Raw genomic sequence first — 20878 nt, 5'->3', positions numbered from 1 at the left:
GTTACACTGAGGCCTGTACTCTGGAGCAGGATCAATTTGGAGGTGGAGGGTGCTTCATGGTCTGGGGCGGTGTGTCACAGCATCATCGGACTGAGCTTGTTGTCATTGCAGGCAATTTCAATGCTGTGCGTTACAGGGAAGACATCCTCCTCCCTCATGTGGTAACCTTCCTGCAGGCTCATCCTGACATGACCCTCCAGCATGACAATGCCACCAGCCATACTGCTCGTTCTGTGCGTGATTTCCTGCAAGACAGGAATGTCAGTGTTCTGCCATGGCCAGCGAAGAGCCTGTTGGATCAGAGGTTGAGGGCTAGGGCCATTCCCCCCCAGAAATGTCCGGGAACTTGCAAGTGCCTTGGTGGAAGAGTGGGGTAACATCTCACAGCAAGAACTGGCAAATCTGGTGCAGTCCATGAGGAGGAGATGCACTGCAGTACTTAATGCAGCTGGTGGCCACACCAGATACTGACTATTACTTTTATATTTTTATATATATATATATATATATATATATATATATATATATATATATATATATATATATATATATATATATACACACACACACACACATACACATGCTTTATATATAAGCTCATTTTGGAGCTTAACAGCGCCCGTACCCATTCACTTGGGGGCATAAAGCTGCAGTGACTTTGAAATGTGAATTTTGCATGTGCTTGCATTGGAGCAATTAAGATTTTTTGATGATTAGTTTTTTTATGATTTTTTTCATCATGATCAGTAGGGGGCACCAATTCATCATTGAATTTCTGACAGACGCATCAGCAGTGTTGTGACACCTGAATAGAGCCATTTCTCAACATTCATATAAACCTCACTAGTGTACACTTGAACTGACAGTCATTGAAACTATAGAAAAGAATGATTTCGGATTTCAAATTAATTCAGACTTACACTATTAAGCACGTGTTTAAAAATGATACTTTAGGTTTACCCTAGCTAAGGATATAGTTAAGTTGAAAAAGAAAAGCATTAAGACTCACAAATCTCCAAAGCTAAACAAAATAGATCTTAAAAATAGGTAGGTTTGTGGGTCATTTCACATTAGTTCAATTATCATAACAATTGTGCAATTAATGCTGTTAACTGAGACCAAATAAAAAACTTTTTCACTGTTTTTGGCACTGTTTCCCCCCCCCCCCCCCCCCCACAGAAGATTAGCACTTAAATTCGGTGAAGACAAACACTGAGGAACTGCTTTTTTACTACAGTAATTTGGATAAGCGCATGAAACATTAATGCACAAATTCTATGTGCTGACAGACAAATTGTTAGGTTGAAGCTTAGGACATATTTAACAGGGGCTGCTGACAGGTACTGTCGTGTATAATGATATCCCTTAAATTTAACTTTAAGCGATTTACGTTTCTGAGGGGGCGCGACGGTAATTACGCACAACTATTGCGAAAGATGCGACGACTACACCAATCCCTATTATAATGAGGGCGTGACTTATGAATATTAATTAGACCACACAGCTACAGGAATGTTGCCAAGCAGCGTCAGCATGAATATTGAATAGAAAGTATCGTGGCTGCTTGGGAAGGCATTTATTTTATCTAACAAAGTAGTTGAAGTCTCTCACATAAGTCATAACTGTTACCTAAATAATAGACTAGCAAAGTTTAGTGACGGTATTTCTCCCATTTGTGTCTTCTGTCATCAAACATGACCATGTGTTTTGGGATTGTGTCTATAGTAAAGTGTTTTGAATTGACTTTTTTAAATTTTGTAAAAATAATAATAAATAAATCAATAAAAGGAGAATATCCCATAACTTCTATTTTAGTCAGAATCTTGGAAGTTAGACCCTTTTTGTGTTAAATTGACAAATTATTACTTTTCCAAGCGAAATTTTATATTCACAAGCGACATTTTTCAGCCTGTTTCTTTTTAAATACTCTTTAAAAAATAATAATACACAGAATGCGTTTCTGCGTCCGTCCGCGCTGTTTTCATATGTAAACATCATCTGGAAAAGTGTAGCGTTTTTAGACGTATTGTCTTCGACTCAACAAAACGCGTCTCAAAACACCTGCGTTCGGCTCTGTTCTTGGCGTTGCGTCTAACTTTTTCAGCGTGAGAACGCCTTCGGTGATATTATAAAGTATACTGTTTGTAACCCTCTTGGAATGTGTAGTGCTATTTGTTATATGTTGTTTATTGTTTTGTATAGTTGATTCAGCGTCAGCGTGACCAAATTAATATTCATGAGCAGGAGAGACTGCGCGCTTTATTAGCAGAATGATATTCCACTTGCCTGCGCAGATGTCTGCGCTGGGTAATCGGCACGAGTCTGCACAGGCGATGATAGAGGGGAGGTGGAGAGCGTGTTGATGCATTCATACAGTCATTTAAAAGGGGCGGGAGCATACAAACAGTCCCGCATAAAACTCACGTGTCCAACACAAACTGTTGGAGACACATGAAGTGCTCTAGACTTTATTCATTCACTCATCATCTGGGACTTCGTGACAAGCTGGCAGAGAAGAACATGAGACCGGTCTCATTACTAACCATTGTGACTGTTTATCTCGCTGTTTGCGGAGGAATCAGTGCAGATGCTCAAGCAGGACCTGTGTTACGGAACTCCATCAAGCATCTGCCTGCCGCATCCAGTCCGAGTGATGCGGTCAGCGCGAGCCCGCGCATCACCGGCACCGGAGACAGCGACGCTCCGGCGGTACGTGTGCACATCGCTGGATTCGTTGACTGAACGAGCATCTTAAAGGATACAACAGTTTGCATTTAGACTTTGTGCCTTTTAGAGATTTTATTGAGCTCATTTTAAAAGCTCGTTATAATAAGCTCGTTTAATTGGGGGAAGAAAAAATATATAAATATGTATTTTTTATTAAAAAAATAAAAAAAAAAAAATAAAAAAAATTATATATATATATATATATATATATATATATATATATATATATATATATATATATATATATATATTTAAAAAAAATAAATACAAAAATATTTTTCTGTAGATATATGCTACATTATATGCATCCTCTGAAGCACTGTGTAAACATGGTTTTTGAAATTAATAATTATTATTTATTCGTCCACAGTCACCACACTGCGCCGTTGATGCTGAGTGCAAGTTCGGTGAGTTTTGTAACGGCTCGCGGGGAGTTTGTTTGACCTGCCGCAGGCGCAGGAAACGCTGCGTTCGCGACGGGATGTGCTGCGCTGGAAACCAATGCATTAACGGTACAGACCACCTTATGCTTCTTATATGTTTAGAGCTTAAATCAGTTTACTGTTGTAGCCAGTTTGCATAAAGTTACATTTTTCCACATGCATCTTGTTCCTTTCTCAGGCGTGTGCCAACCTGCTGATGCTATTGGCAGGGTAAATGCCACGCAACAGGTTGGCAGAACGGATGCTCCTACTATAGCAGTCACACGTGAAAAGAACATCACTGCGGTGCAGCATCCTAAAAGAAACACCATCCTTACAAACCCACAGCAGCCAGTGAAAGGTGATTCATCCTTCTCTTCTCTTCTCTTCTCTTCTCTTCTCTTCTCTTCTCTTCTCTTCTCTTCTCTTCTCTTCTCTTCTCTGGTCTATTTTCTTCTCTTCTGGTCTAATCTGGTTTTGTCTGGTCTCTTTTCTCTTCTAATCTGGTCTAGTCTAGTCTGATATCTTCTCTACTTTTCTGGTTTCGTCTGGTCTAGTCTAGTCTGGTCACTTTTCTTCTCATCTTTTCTCATCTCTTCTGGTCTAGTCTCGTCTAGTCTCTTTTCTTCTCTTCAGGTCTAATCTGGTCTTGTCTGGTCTCTTTTCTCTTCTAATCTTGTCTAGTCTAGTCTGATCTCTTTTCCTCTTGTCTGGGCTAGTCTCGTCTAGTCTCTTCTCTTCTCTTCAGGTCTAATCTGGTCTTGTCTGGTCTCTTTTCTCTTCTAATCTGATCTCTTCTCTACTTTTATGGTCTCATCTGGTCTAGTCTCATCTGCTCTCTTTTCTTCGCTTCTGGTCTAATCTGGTCTATCCTCTTTTCTTCTCATCTGTCTCATCTCTTCTGGTCTAGTCTTGTCTAGTCTCTTCTCCTCTCTCTTCTTATCTGGTCTGGTCTCTTTTCTTCTCTTCTGGTCTAATCTGGTCTTGTCTGGTCTTTTTTCTCTTCTACTCTAGTCTTGTCTGATCCCTTCTCTACTTTTATGGTCTCTTCTGGTCTAGTCTCTTTTCTTCCCTTCAGGTCTAATCTGGTTTAGTCTTGTCTGGTCTCTTCTCTACTTTTCTGGTCTCATCTGGTCTAGTCTAGTCTGGTCTCTTTTCTTCTCGTCTTTTCTCATCTCTTCTGGTCTAGTCTCGTCTAGTCTCTTTTCTCTTCTAATCTGGTCTAGTCTAGTCGTCTTTTCTCATCTCTTCTGGTCTAGTCTTGTCTAGTCTCTTTTCTCTTCTAATCTGGTCTAGTCTAGTCTGATCTCTTTTCTTCTCTTCTGGTCAAATCTGGTCTAGTCTAGTCTGATCTCTTCTTTACTTTTTTGGTCTCTTCTGGTCTAGTCTCTTTTCTTCCCTTCAGGTCTAATCTGGTCTAGTCTTGTCTGATCTCTTCTCTAATTTTATGGTCTCATCTGGTCTATTCTCTTTTCTTCTCATCTTGTCTCATCCCTTCTGGTATAGTCTTGTCTCTTCTCTTCAGGTCTAATCTGGTCTAGTTGTGTCTGGTCACATTTCGTCTTGTCTCATCTCTCCTATTCTGGTCTAGTCTCATCTAGTCTCTTTTCTTCTCTTCAGATCTAATCTGGTCTAGCATTGTCTTGTCTCTTCTGGTCTCTTTTCTCTTCTGTCTTGTCCTATCTGGTCTAGTGTCGTCTGGTCTGGTCTAGTTTTGTCTGGTCTTTTCTATTTTCTTATCTTCTCTAGCTGAAATAAAATTCTGTTTCATTGATCCACCTTACAAAGGATGTTTTTCGTTTCATCTCACCGTGTCTCTTCATACCCTCTTCTTTTCGTATCGCTTCTCATCTTGGACTCTTGTTTTCTCATCTCATCTTATCTTTCCTTGTCTCTAAAGTACTTCATTTCTTGTCTCTTCCTGGCCCTTCCTCTTCTCTTCACTTCTCGTCTTGTCTCTTTTTTTCTCACATCAACTTTACCAGGAGTCTGATACCAAAAACCACCACTTCTCATAGCTGTTATGAATAACATTACCAATCTTTACAGTACAGAACCGATGAACATCAGTTTGATATAAATCTGTCTTTTCTCTCTCAGGTGGCGAGGGCGAGACGTGTTTAAGGTCCTCAGACTGTCTGGATGGGCTGTGCTGTGCCAGGCACTTCTGGTCACGAATCTGTAAACCTGTGCTGACGGAGGGGCAGATGTGCACGCGACACCGACGGAAAGGGGCTCACGGTCTGGAGATCTTCCAGCGCTGTGACTGCGGGGCTGGTCTGACATGCCGAGGCCAGAGAGAGAAAGCCGGAGCAGAAAGCCGAAACCTCCATACCTGCCAACTGCGCTGACTCTGCAGAACTGCTCTCACAACACAAGCATGCATGCGGACACACATGCTGCGGCGACAAAGGAAAACTGACTCCACAGAAGGATGCACCATTAAAAGGACTGATCATATTTCCTGGACGGATGCAGAGAAACTGCACCGTATGGATGTTTCTATTGTACACTCTGCTATTTAAGACTTTTTTCCTGGGTCATCACAAAAGGCAGAATGCTTTTGTTTCCCTTTATAAGGAACTTCTTATTCTTCTTGCAGTAAATTACTGTATTGTAAATACGTAGTCAGATATTGCACTTAACACTGAGAATATGAATTCTATAAAAGTAGCATATTATGATTCACACACTTACATATTGTAAATATGCAAGTCATATGATTTATATTGTGTTATTAGTACTCTAATTTTATTTCGAGTAAATTGTAAAGATATTTGTGTTATTAAAATATATTAATGAAATAATAATAATAATAATAATAATAATAATAATAACAAGTAATGGACGCTCTACAGTATGTTCTCTTGATGGATTCTTCTGATCCAAACTGCCACAGATGCAACCCTAAAAAAACACTTCACTGTCTTTAGTCTAATGACCGTTCACAATATTCAGCTGGTTTTCAGTAGCTTCCTACAGCATCTAGAGAGATATTAAACTAAACTTGGGGAAATTAATCACAGACTTTGCAAAAATCTGCTATATATTGAGTTGTAGCGTCACTTTGGATAAAAGCAATTACTAGATTAATAAATGTACATGTAAATGTAAAAAAGTGCCTTCCTTTTTTATTGCATAGAAAACAAGATATGTTTTGAGTTGTGTTGTCTTTCTGCATGATTAAAGATTTAATACTGTACAAGAAAAGCTATATTAACAGCACCTATGCAACCTAATGGTTGCCCCATAGACTTCCACTGGAAGTTTTGTACACTGTACAGTTTTTATTTTTTTATTTTTTTATTTTTTTACTAATTAATCATCAGCAGCTAACCTCAGTTTTTACAAAACATTGACAGCAAGCTGTTGGTGATTAACATAACATAATTAAGACTCGTTTGTAAAAAAAAAAATAAAAAGTTTACACAGAAATGCTAATCGACAACTGCATTCCCCAGTTTAAACAATACATAGAGAGCATGCTGCTGTTCTTTCCCACAGAAAATAATTTCGACTCATAACTCAACCATTGTTTGCTTGCCCCATAGACTTTCATTGTAAGTGCATTGGTGTCAATGCTTTTTTTCTTTGAGGGAGATGTGCGGTCATGCAGTACACAGAACAAACCTTTATTTTATAATGCATGTGGAACATGTGGACATAACGGTGAGGTCAGGTGTCAGCCGTGGATAGTGTATGTTTGTCTCTTACTGAAAAAAAGCTGAGCAGTGACGACATTACTCTTAAAATATAAGCCTCCTATTGTACCTCACCCCCAATATAGTTGCCTGGCTTTTGACCCCTGGCGGAAGTTATCATGGCAAATAAACGTGCTTAGAGCTCTTCTTAAAGAGATGTAATCCTCCAGGTAGCCATATCCCTGTCTACAGAAAAACACCTGACCACATGAAAGACTGAATGTGCCCAAACAGCAGGGAAGTACAAAGCTGACAGGAGGATATCAAACGAGAAGAATCCAGAGGAAGTACAAGAGGATCAGCTGCAAAAACCTTTGGTGTGTCTGGCTAACTTCTAATTAGTCCTGCAGTCAGGCCTGAATTGCAGGTTAATCATAGAGATATCTGACCCTTTAATTACTTTATTATGTTGCCGTTTTTGGCACACATGTAGCATGTATAGTTTAGTAAAGAGTGTTCTGGATTCACTAAGCTAAATTCACTAAATTTTAGGTTATCTACTGTATATGATTTGTGCAGTCTGTATTTGATGTGTTTGCAGTTTTGTAACTAAACTGCAACTGATCAATATATTTCATCAATCTAAAGCCATATAGTATAAAGTCAGATCTCGCCATACAAAAAACAAAAACAAAAGGTTTTGAAGTAGAAATTGCGAGATATAAAGTTGAAATTGCGGTATACAGGTATAAAGTTACAACTATGAGAAATAAAGGACCAATTGCAAGAAATAAATTAGAAATTTCTAAATATAAAGTGGGAATTGCATGATATAAACTTGCGATTGTGAGAAATTGTCGCAATTGCGAGGTATAAAGTCACAATCATGAGAAATAAAGCTGCAGTTGAGAGAAATAGTCACAAAAACTAGTAACAAAAAAGTAAAAAATAAAGTTACAATTATGAAAAATAAAGTCTCAATTGCAAGAAATAAAAACACAATTATCAGATATAATGTGCACTCACTGAGCACTTTATTAGGTACACCTGTACACCTACTTATTCATGCGATCATCTAATCAGCCAATCATGTGGCAGCAGTGCAATGCATAAAATCATGTAGATACAGGTCAGGAGCTTCAGTTAATGTTCACATCAAACATCAGAATGGGGAAAAAAATTTGATCTCAGTGATTCTGACCGTGGCATGATTGTTGGTGCCAGATGGGCTGGTTTGAGTATTTCTGTAACAGCTGATCTCCAGGGATTTTCACACACAATAGTCTCTAGAGATTACTCAAAATGGTGCCAAAAACAAAAAACATCCAGTGAGCGGCAGTTCTGCGGACGGAAACATCTTGTTGATGTGAGAGGTCAACGGAGAATGGCCAGACTGGTTCAAACTGACAGAAAGGATACGGTAACTCAGATAACTGCTATTTTTTTTCCTGACATTGAAAGTGAATGCTGATTTAAACTGTCGAGGGAACAACAATTACTATTGAGGCACCATAAAAGGCCATATGACTTGTGTGCTATATGGAAAGTCTTCTGAAGCCGTATGATAGCTTTGTGTGTAGAACAGACTGAAACTTAAGTTGTTATTCACTGAAAATCTTTCCCACTGCCATAGCTCTCAAATCTCTTTCACGTTTGTGTTCATTTAAACATGGCATGTTAACACCCTGCATCAAATGTCCCATTTACATTCATTGTATGGAAGAGCAACTTAGACTTTCTGCTTAACATCTCATTTTGTGTTCCACCAGGGTGAGTAAATAATGACAGAATTTACACTCACGGGGCACTTTATTAGGAACACTATGATCCAGTGTGTTCTTCTGCTGTTGTAGCCCATCCACCTCAAGGTTCAACATGTTGTGCATTCTGAGATCACTACAATTGTACAGAGTGGTTATCTGAATTACCGTAGCCTTTTTGTCAGCTTGAACTAGTCTGGCCAATCTCCGTTGACCTCTCTCTTCAACAAGGCGTTTCCATCCGCAGAACTGCCGCTCACTGGATGTTTTTGTTTTTGGCACCATAGAGTAAACTCTAGAGACTGTTGTGCATGAAAATCCCAGGAGATCAGCAATTACAGAAATACTCAAACCAGCCTTTCTGGCACCAACAATCATGTCACAGTCGAATTCACTGAGATCAGATTTTTTCATTGATTTCATGCATTGCACTTCCACCACACAATTGGCTGATTAGATAACCTTATGAATAAGTAGAGGTATTCCTATTAAAGTGCTTAGTGAGTGTACATTTTTCAGTGAACTTTAAAAGGGAGTGTTAAAAAAATACACACAAACAACACAGAAAAGACATTCGCACATACACACATACTTGGCCAGCTCTACTGAGATGAAACCGAATGCGGGTTTGTTTGGACTTGTTTCGGAGTAATTTGCTTATTTGGCTGCGATAGGAGGTGAGTAACTTTGACAGCGGACAAGGAGAACAGCTTAGAAAACCAAAGCTTGTTCTTAGAGTGGACGTGCAGTCATGATTTGTGTGTGCATGAGAGAGTGTGTGTGTGTGTGTGTGTGTGTGTGTGTGTGTGTGTGTGTGTGTGTGTGTGTGTGTGTGTGTGTGTGTGTGTGTGTGTGTGTGTGTGTAAAGGCCGTCTCCTTCTCTAGTCTCCGTGTCCACAGTTGAAATAGTCAGTTTTCCTGAGCACTCAAATCTTTGACGCCTGACATCATTAAACAGATCTGCCTGTCTGTAATTTTCATCCACAGTGTCTGTCACCAGAGAGAAGGCGAGACAGACAGAAGGTAAGAGAGATAGAAGGGTCAAGGAATGGAGAGAAGGGTAACGTTTTCAGCAAGAGCATGAAGGATTGGAAAATTCACTCCTCCTAACACAGAGACTTTCTCAGAATCTCAAAGTTTGATTTATGTACAGTGGCCACAAAAAGTATTTGGACACTTAAGCAACACTTTGACAACAAAATATCAAACCAATTGGTATATGAAAACATAAGATGGCAGAGCCTATCTTAGAACAAACTTCACTTTTCTGAGCAAATTTAGCAAATTCTTTTAACCAGCTGCTCCAAATATTATTTTTAGTGGATGTATGATATGAGGCAAGTTCCCCTTCACATAGGTGTCCTAGCAGAGAAACCACAGATGTATTTTACACTGTCTTGGTTCAATCATTCCATGCATACTGCAATTCATATTTGTTTATGTATTATTTGTGCTGTTGTATATGTCATATTTCTTATTACTTTTGAATATAATGTCTTTTTACACATCTATGACTTTAATTTTAGTTTTTTGATATATTTCTCCTATATATATAATGTAATGGAACAACCTCATTAAGTACCAATAATAAATATAATAATAATAATAATAATAATAATAATAATCCCGTTTTACCTTCAAAGCAAACAAAGACTGACCTGTAGTTCATCACATGGACATGCTCAACAATGGGCATGTTCCATTAATTCTGACAACCAGAAAGAGCCAGATGTCATTATGCGACTGGGGTGACATTTTTGCAAAATTATATTAAGTGGTTCATTACACGTACAGCCGAGGTTAAACGTCCACTGAGTGGCGCTAAAAGTGAGTTAGCTCCTAAACAAAATCTTCCTTTCTACCCTAAACCTTAGACATAAATCTAACCGATAGTGTCACATTTACATTTAGTCATTTAGCAGACGCTTTTATCAAAAGCGACTTACAAATGAGGAACATAGCAAGCAATTTGTCATACAAAGTTCAACAACATATACAATGGTGTACTGCCAAGCTCTCAAGCTGGCGCTAGCGCAAAAAAAAAAAAGAGACAGAGACGGATTTATTTATTTATTTATTATTATTTTTTTTTTTGTACAGTAAGTGCAAGTTAAGTTCAATAGTAAGTACAATTAGTGTGGATTGGTTAAGTGCTCACGGAACAGATGTGTTTTCAGCTGGTTCTTGAATAAATGTTTGAGATGAATCACCAATTGCTGAAGCAACCATATAATGTTGTGATGCTTCTATGGCACTTTCGGCTCACGTGTCAGCTCGAATGCTCATCAGGACTCCTATCCCAGTCCTTTGCATCGTGAGTGCAACACTCTATCAGTTGAGCTCCCTCGCAATTTGATCACACTCGAACAAGCTTGTAAATGCAGTTGGTTATGCAATGCAAACATTAAAACTTTTGCTTTATGATAGTCATGCACTACAGTAAAATTGTTACAATGTCATAAGATTGCACTGTATGAGGAACAGGGCGAAAAGTACGTGTTTATGAAATGATATTCTGCAGTTTTACTCATGATTTGTGTGATAGGGAATACAAGTCCTTACTGTTGTAGCGCCTCTAGTGTTCATTTCACCAGGAAACTGCCACGATATGTTCAACGAGCCGTGTGAAGATAATTTAGCAAAAATTTAGGTAATGTGATTCTATGAGACCAGGTTGACAAGAAAGTCTCCAAATACTTGCAAGTTCATCACAGACAGTGTGCAACAGCTGAATTAAGACTGCATTGCAAAAAAAATGTTAATTTTGCCACTTGACATATTAAAATTGGAAATCTGTTATTGTGTTTTTCATAGCCTATATATTATTGTATTTTAATTTGCGTATTTTATAGCCTGTATTACTACAGTACATAGAATATTTTCACATGCCATATTTCCATTATCAAGTCGCTAGTATTTTGCATGAACATACACTCAGGGTGACAGCTGTTATGAGTAATATTTCAGCAGCAGAGGGTTCTGGGGTTTGGGGCAGTCTAGAAACCGTGCTTATGCTGAACTGCTCGTTATTGGGCTGACCACAAACCTCTGCTGCCCACAGGCATGTGTGTGTGAGTGTGTGTATAAGTGCGTTTGTGGTGACGGTTGAGGGGGAAGTATACTGCTCTCAAATACGCCAGAACTCCAGCACTGAGCTGAAGCAAAGATCTCACTGCCAGCTACATCATATTCGAGGTCTGCGCGACAACATTTATCTGATTTATCTACGTGGGACAAGCTTTTCGTAAGTGTTGGAGCGCAATATAGAATTGCGTCACCACTCTGACCACAAAACATGGGTGGGTTGTTTTTTTTTTTCTTCGTCTGCATACAATGCTTCAGCCTGCTTAAAAGAGAAATTACTAATATGATGGTTGATTCTAGAGATAATGTGGCAACAAACTTCTCATATATCTCAGAATAATTGATTCACTGTTTTCTTTGGCACAGGTGCACAGCAATTCAATCCTAATTCAAAGAGTCTTTGTGAATCTGCTGTTGTGATTGGTTGTACCACACAAACAATGTTCGACAGAATAAGTGGGCCTTGTTCTAGGTGGGAATGTCTGTGTTCATTAGACACATTAAAGCAGCTTCTCACCTGGCACGAGTCAGTTTATACCAAGCTTATCAAAACAGTCTTATAACGGGTGTCATTCCTACACCCAACAGATCCGCTCTTAAACAATGCGCTCCATTCATCTCTGTGCTGTCGGTCAGAGGAAGGTAAACGAAAGCAGTTGCGTAAAACGAGAACGGCAGTCACTAATTAAACCCCTTTCATTCCGAAGCTAGCTGAACTTACTTATCAAAACAAACAATTAAAAAGTCTTTTGTTCTGAGTGAATAGTAAACAGCACAGAGCCTCAGGTCTACTCATATTTCACAAGGGAACTGGGAAAGATTGTATTGCTCACAGGTTGCTCTTTCATAGCTCAAGATCCCTAATGGAGTTCCAAATTATGTTAATTTAAGTATACATTTTGTCTGAGATGTTTCTTCTGAAAATCCTTTGGAGACAAAAAACATAGACATATACTTAAAAGTATAGAGCTATAAAATAATGTGGATAGCACATCTCATATACTGTAATTTGGTCTTAAAAGAATTTGATGATAAACGTTTAATACTGAAATCTCTGACTTTTGATTGTGAAATCTGGTATCTTATTAAATATGAGCACAGTTTGAGTCAAGAGGAGACACATAAGACTTAAAGAGATAGTTCACCCAAAAATCTAAATTCTGCCATCATTTACTCACCCTCATGTTGTTAAAACCCCATAAAACTTTATTTTTTCCATGGAACACAAGTGATGATAGGCAGAATTAGAGCCTTAGTCACCATTCATGTTGACTATATGGAAAAAGGCGCAATGAAAGTGAATGGTGACTGAGACCAACATACAACCTAACATCTTCATTTGTGTTCCATGGAAAAAAGGAAGTCTTATGGGTTTGGATCTACATGGGGATGAGTAAATTATGACAGAATTTTCATTATTGGATAAACTATGCTTAAACTATCCATTTGCCCATCATTTGATCTCGATGGTGTCTAGGAAAAAACATTGCAATTAAAGAGATTTGTGATTTTGTTTTCCTAAGGCTTTTGAGCGCACTTGTTATTCCAAGTTAGTCATCAACCTTCACAAACCCAGGGCAATCCCATCCAGACTCTTAGACATCCCAAAGGACCCTGATATAAAAATAAAAAGCAAGATTTTCTCTGTAACATTTAAGAACTTTTGATATGAACTTTAATAAACATTATTACCTTCTGTATGATTCTCACAAAACCTGTCAAGAAAATGTTCTGGTCTTATTTTACTCAAATCAACAGAAACATATAAGAAATATATTTTGCATATACATCTTAATGGTCCTTAGGCTTCATTTTCTTTGTGCAAAACATATTTTTTGTATTTCACTCACTAAGCACTTTTTAAGGAACACCTGTACACATATTTATTCATGCGATTATCTAATCAACCAATCATGTGGCAGCAATGCAATGCATAAAATAAGGGAGATACAGGTTAGAAGCTTCAGTTAATGTTCACATTAACCATCAGAATTGGTTAAAAAAAAAAACTTGATTTCAGTGAATTTGACCACTGCATGATGGTTGGTGCCAGACTGGCTGGTTTGAATATTTCTGTAACTGCTGATCTCCTTGGATTTTCACACACAACAGTGTTACATCCCCTAGTAGTAGGACGCAACAAAGTAAAGGGAGGTGTGCTCCTCGCACAACCGTCAGACCAAAAACCCCCAACAACAAGATCATAGATCCAATATTTTTTTATTGGAAGTAGATAAAGTATTAAAGATGTAATAATGCAGCAGGTATTTGGGCTTCAGGGTGACCCTGGGCCCAAAATAATAAACACAACCTAGAAAGAAAAAGGAGAAAATAATTAACCTTAAAAGGAAATAAAAATACAATTAAACTAATCTGACTTCACTAAAAGAGCAAACAATATCAAATAAACAGGACAAGTCACCCCTACAAACCTAACTGCTATAGCCCAGAAAACACTCTAATTCTGAAGAGCAACAATGTAACAAACTCTCAGCTCGAGAACACGAGGGACAGGTCTGGCAGCTGGTGGGGAGCATGGAGGAGTGTGACCAGCCCAAATTCACAGCAGCTCACATCTGAAAGGCAGCAAAGGGTTTTTATAGGCACACAATCAGAAATGGCCAATCTGTAAATCAGCGGCAACTGCAGACACTCAGAGTAGAAGACACACCCACAAACACAAACAGAGAGTAAGAACACGGACAGCACAGCAAAAACTGCACACATTACGGAACGTAACAACAGTCTGAGTTTACTCAGAATGGTGCCAAAAACAAAAAATATCCAGTAAGTGACAGTTCTGTGGATGCAAACGCCTTGTTGATGAGAGAGGTCAATGGAGAATTGCCAGATTAGTTTGAGATGACAAAATAGCTATGGTAACTCAGATAACCACTCTGTACCATTGTAGTGAGCAGAATAGCATCTCAGAATGTACAACATGTTGAACCTTGAGGTGGATGGGCAGAAGACCACATTGGGAACTTTATTAGGACCATAGTGTTCCTAATAAAGTGCTCAGTGAGTGTAATTTGGTATTAAATATGACCGGGACATTTTACTGACAGGTTTCATGAGAATCACCTGCCTAACAGATCACTACTGTTGCACATTTAGAAATACATTTTGAAATACACTGACCACTAGTTAAAACCCCTAGCTGTTAGTCATTATTACCTGGTCCTCTTAACTCACCCAATACGCTGTGTATTTTTAGAAGAATATTTCAGCTCTCTAAATCCATACAATGCAAGTGAATGGGCACCAAAATTTTGAAGCTCCAAAATGCACATAAAGGCAGCATAAAAGTAATCCATAAGACTCCAGTGGTTAAATCTATATCTTCAGAAGCAATATGATAAGTATGGGTGAGAAATACATTAATATTTAAGTCCATTTTTACCATAAATTGTCCTCCCTGCCCAGTAGGTGGCGATATGCACGAAGAATGGAACTCACCCAAAAAAAAAATAAATAAATAAACTTTCTGGTTGTTTAACTTGTGAGCAAATCTGTATAGTTAATAAGGTGATGAACTACAGCAGTGGTTACTCTGTTTCACCCATATGAAACAGTCGGACCAGCTGGATAAAAGTAACTGTACAAATTTGCTCTTAAAAGTGAATTTAATTGTGAGAAAAAGTCTAGCATCATTTTTTTCTCAAATATTATTTTATTTAATGCAATAAAATTCATACATGTTAAATGTGACTTAAGTGTCTAAATAGTTTTTTTGGGGCAATGTCCATCCAGTTATACACACAGGGCACTGACAAAACTGCTGTGCCACCTGCTGTTCTCAGGCGAGTCTGGTGCATAGCCTACGGTTGCGTTTGCTTTTTTATTCCCTGCAACAAACTGTCCATTGTTTACCGAAATAATAAAACAATATTCTGTGTCTGGAGTGGCTGCCAGACTAAACAAAACAAATGTAGATCTCCTGGGGTCCATGGCTGCCAGGCCTGCTCTGAATTAGCACACTTTCACATTTGTTTTGGCTTGGCCAAGTACAGGGCAACATTGAGTGTTAAAGAGCCCACCCCAGCTTTAAAAAAACCACAGAATGCAGCTTAATTTCACACACAGTAGTTCAGTTCCAAAAACTAGTGAGCTGCCTTGCTGTCTAAACTGCCTAACTAGTGTGACACTGAGCAGAAGACATTAAAAGAAATTTAATGATGTCTTGAGAAGAATATACACAACCATTCTAAACTAAATGGTGATTAATGTCATGACAGTCAAAATGACTGTACATTTTGTAATATGTTGATCAGGTTTTTATTAATTTTGTGGTGAGAGATTAATCAAACAAGCATTACGTGACCTGACCACAGCTTATTTAATTGGATATTCTATATCAATTTCCCTCAGGTCATTCCAAACCAGTTTGACTTCTTTCTTCTGTGTAAAACCGAAGTAAAAGTTTGGAGAATGTCCGTGGCAGGCTGCTCTCCTCCATACAAAGAAAGTGGATGGGAATAAGGGACTGTCAAGCTCCAAAAAAAACAAACAAACAAAAAAAACAATCATAAACGTAGTGCATACGACTTGTAAACTATATTCCTATTAGTCTTAAAAGGCCCTATGATAGCTGAGTAACAGACTGATATTTGAAAAGTAAATTATTTATTGAAAATCCAGCCTTCACTTTCATTGTATGGAAAAGAATAGGTTGAAAACATCTAATTTTGCGTTCCACTTAAGAAAGAAAGTCATACAGGTTTGGAACAACATGCAGGTGAATAAACAATGGCTGAATCAAATCGGCTTTGGGTGAGGACCAAAATGTAACTCCTTTTTTCACTGTACATCTTGCCATTGCAGTCTCTAGGCACAATCATGATTGCCAAGGAGACTGCTGATGGCAAGATTTATAGTGAAAAAAGAACTTAATGGATTGCTTCAGAAGACATGAATTAAACCATTGGTGTCTTGTGGATTACCTTTATGCTGCCTTTATGTGCTTTTTGGAGCTTCAACATTTGCTCACTATTAACTTGCATTGACCTACAGAGCTGATATATTTCTTTGTTAATGTTATGTAGAAGAAAGAAAGTCATATACATCTCAGATAGCATGATCATTTTCATTTTTGGATGAACTATCCCTTTAACTTTAAATAATAGTACAGTAGGATGTGGCACTTCTGAAAATCAAAAATGTTTTCTCTCTCTCTGTCTCTCTCGTTGAGAGTAAGGCAGCAGAAATACGTTTATACTGTGACTTTCCAGAGTTTTTTAACTGAAACGATGTGGAAGATGCTGTTTGAAGCCTCTGTGTCAGAATAATAGGACTTGTGTTTTTCTCTTTATCAGGGAGGATATGAAACAATCAGCAGTGAGTGGCACTCATTTAGAGAAATGGGTTCCTTTAATCTAATGCATCCTAACCTAAATGAAGCCTCATAAGTGAGCGATTTGGATCGCTTTTCATAGACAGCAACTTTGTGCGCCACAGAAATAGAGATCCTCGTGAAGTGCACAGGACACTCGACTAAAAATTGATTTGGATGTTAGCATGTCAGTAAGCTAACACATAATCTGTCTGTTGGGTGAAATGGTAAATTTTTAATAAGATGTACAGTACATTTTAATTTAGATCTATATTTTAAAGGTGCTGAAAGCGATTTTTTATGGAATGGTATACAGAAAATACTCCTTCTCCCTGAAAGATGAAATAAGTGTCCTCAGATATCACACCAGTCTCTGTGACAGCACTAGACTGTGTAAACTACACTGCATGCCCAATTATTAGGCAAGTGAGTATTCTGATCTTATCATTATATCCATGCACATTTTCCAACTCCAAACCATATAAACTTGAATGCTTATTGGATTCATTCATTTTCAGGTGGTATGTATTTGTGTAATGTGGGAGGGTGTGGCGAAAGTGACTAACACCTTATATCAAGGTGTGCATAATTATTAGGCAGCTTCATTACCTCAGGTAAAATGGGCCAAAAAATAGATTTAACTGACACTGATAAGTCAAATGTTGTAAAATGCCTTTCAGACGGATGCAACACTCTCGAAATAGCTAAACTATTGAGGCATGACCACCAGACAATCAAACATTTTGTTGTGAATAGTCAGCTGGGACGCAAAAAACTCATGGAGAAGTAAAGGCGCAAATTAACTGCAAACGACTTGAGAATAATTAAACGTGAAGCTACCAGGAACCCATTATCCTCCAGTGCCACCATATTCCAGAACTGCAACCTACCTGGAGTGTCCAGAAGTACAAGGTGTCAAGTGCTCAGAGACATGGCCAAGGTCAAGAAGGCTGAAACAATATGTTTTCCTCTTTTGTAATTCGCATTGGATAAAAGCGTCTGCCAAATGAATAAATGTAAATGTAAATGTAACACGACCACCACTGAATATATTCACAAGTTGAATCGTCAAGATTGGGCAAAGAAATACATGAAGTCAGATTTTTTTGGATAGTGAAAATGTTTAATGGATAGATGAAATGAGAGTGACTCTTGATGGACCAGATGGATGGGCCCGTGGCTGGATCACTAATGGACACAGGGCACCACTTCGAGTCTGGTGCCAGCAAGGAGGAGGAGGGGTACGGTATGGTCTGCTATCATTAAGGATGAGGTTGTTGGACCTTTTCGAGTTGAAGATGGACTGAAACTCAACTCTCGAACCTACTGCCAGTTTCTGGAAAGTACTTTCTTCAAGCAGTGGAACAGGAAGAAATCCTCAGCATTCAAGAAGGTCATGATCTTTATGCAGGACAATGCTCCATCACATGCATCCAAGTACTCCACTGCTTGGCTAGCCAGCAAGGGCCTCAAAGATGCCCAAATAATGACTTGGCCCCCTTCCTCACCTGACTTAAATACTACTGAGAACTTGTGGGCCCTTCTCAAACATGAGATTTACAGTGAGGGAAGACAATACACCTCTTTGAACAGCATTTGGGAGGCTGTGGTTGCTGCTTCAGCGAAAGTTGATTGTGAACAGATCAAGAAACTGACAGACTCCATGGATGGAAGGATCATGGCAGTTATTGAAAAGAAGGGTGGCTATATTGGTCACTGAACATTTTTGAAAGGCCAAAAATGTTATTTAATTGTCATTTTGTGTTACTTATTTGTTGCACCTACTCTAAAAATTGAGAATAAACAACTGAGTTGGGAGAAATTCTTTTTGTAATTTAGTTGCCTAATAATTGTGCACACTAATAGTTGCCTAATAATTGTGCACACTTATATATTCCCCTGAGAAAGACAAAACTCACTTTTTCTTTGTTCAACATTCAGGTTTGAGGTTTTGGATTGACTGAGAGCATTGTGTTTGTTCAACAATAAAATTAATCCTGAGGAATACAATTTGCCTTATAATTGGGCACGCAGTGTAGGGATGGGCATTTTCATGTAATTCTGTAGTTGAGTACTCTAACCCACAAAAAACAAATACTCAATTACTCGTAAATTAAAATGCATGTTAGAAATAACAAGTATGACATGTACATGAATTGTATATTTTGTTTCATTAACCTAACAAAGAACGGTTTCAAAATAAGATAACTTAACAAACTATACTTTTCTTTTGGGAAAGAATTAAATGAACAATATGCATTAATAATAATAATAATAATAATAATAATAATATTATTATTAATAATAAAAAGTCTACATATGAGTCTACATAAAGGCTACCACATTTTTATAATTTCACATTTTATTATTCAGTAAAAAAAGTCATGAATGTTTGCTTTTTATAAAATGCACTCTGCCTGTGATCAGAGATTTAATGCACATACTCACACACTGGTCTGATCAGCTTCCAAGCTCACTATGCTGTTTCTTTCAACAATAAAAGGAGATCCTCATCTGTTGGTTTGCATGACTCCAACATGAACCAAAAAAAAAAAAAAAAAATTACAGTAGAATTCAATAAGAATCAAAATATTACAAGTACTGCTACACTTTGCTTTCAAAAACACGTGATATCTTCTACTCTCATCAAAGACCTCGATGGCACACATCCACAGTGGACTCAGTTGTAACAACAAGATTTGGTGAGAGATTTACAGTGTAATTCAGTGCTACTCACAGCAGGCAAATGCGTAAAGGAAAAGTAATTTGCGATATTCGAGTAATGTTTTTAATACTCCAGTATCTGGTGCAGAATGTGTACTCGATTACTCGTGCACATTCCTAGTGTAAATGGCAAACAAAAATGTGACCGCGGGCTATGGAGAAATTTTGTATCCATGTATGGATCAATAGCTTCCAGCACAAATGGCATTTGTCACTTGTAGGTGGATAAGAGTGGCAAAATTTATAAAATAAATAAATAAATAAACTAAGGCTAGGGTATACTTAGTTTTATTGTGTGCCATTTCATCTCATGTAGTGTTGAGTGCTTCATATATATAATTTGTATAGCCTTCTCTTGTGCCCATACGGACATGTTCAATGCATGCGCACTAAGACCGCTTTGTGATACTCTTTAGTACACTCAATGCGAGGCGCATGTGCAGACAACACACACAAATGCGAACTGCTGTGTGTTTAGAATTTCTGGGCTGCCAGTCATGGACATTAATCCTTGGTTTGTAACTTGTCCCTTAATTTTTATGTGATCGGACACTAGAAGTTTTGCCAGGTGGACAATTGGCAAAAAAGGAGGAAACTGAGCCATTTCTAGAGACCAGACTTGGCTGTGAGCTCTTTTGACTTGGGATAGTAAGCATCCACCTAGCAACCACCCAAAACACCTTCACAGCTGCATAGCAATGCGCTAACAACCACTCAGAACATCTAAGTAATGAAAATACCCAGCCTAACCAGACAGGCTGCGATTTGTTAAGTATATTTTATGTGTCGACAGGTTGAGTTTAATTAGTTAAATGTCACTTTCGATCTTGGCATCACATTTAATCTCTTTAAGACATAATAATCATCAGCTCCCTCCACAAAACTAGCCTTTTCTTTAGTTTAACACAAGTCTGAACAGTGGGGAGAAATGACAGGCACAAACTGGCTTTGATCTCAGTGAGGAGCTTATTGGGTGTCTTTCTCTTGTCCGCGGGGTGAAGTGAGAGGTTAATTCAAAGTCATTTATCTGCAGAGAGGCCATCGCAGTCTCATCATAGTGTAAAAACATTTGCTCATTCACACCTGCTTCAGAAATACCTGGCTAACAGCCGCTGTCAGGCATGATCATAGACTATTTGAGGCGCCACAAGTTCATATGAGTCTAGAGGCACAGAGCACATACACACA

General features: G+C 38.3%; 1 protein-coding gene across 1 annotated transcript; it reads left to right on the top strand.

The window, feature by feature from the left end:
* The first annotated feature begins 1183 nt into the window (after window positions 1–1183).
* LOC127412114 (dickkopf-related protein 1-like) lies at window positions 1184–6493 on the top strand. Its single transcript, XM_051648202.1, has 4 exons — window positions 1184–2709; window positions 3098–3239; window positions 3349–3510; window positions 5250–6493. Exons 1-4 carry the CDS (start codon window positions 2452–2454, stop codon window positions 5498–5500), a joined length of 813 nt encoding a protein of 270 aa, XP_051504162.1. The 5' UTR covers window positions 1184–2451; the 3' UTR covers window positions 5501–6493.
* The last annotated feature ends 14385 nt before the right edge of the window (window positions 6494–20878 follow it).

The sequence above is a fragment of the Myxocyprinus asiaticus genome, chromosome 21 (assembly GCF_019703515.2).
Source record: "Myxocyprinus asiaticus isolate MX2 ecotype Aquarium Trade chromosome 21, UBuf_Myxa_2, whole genome shotgun sequence".
Classification (NCBI taxonomy): Eukaryota; Metazoa; Chordata; class Actinopteri; order Cypriniformes; family Catostomidae; genus Myxocyprinus; species Myxocyprinus asiaticus.
This window is presented reverse-complemented; position numbering and strand designations above follow the sequence as displayed.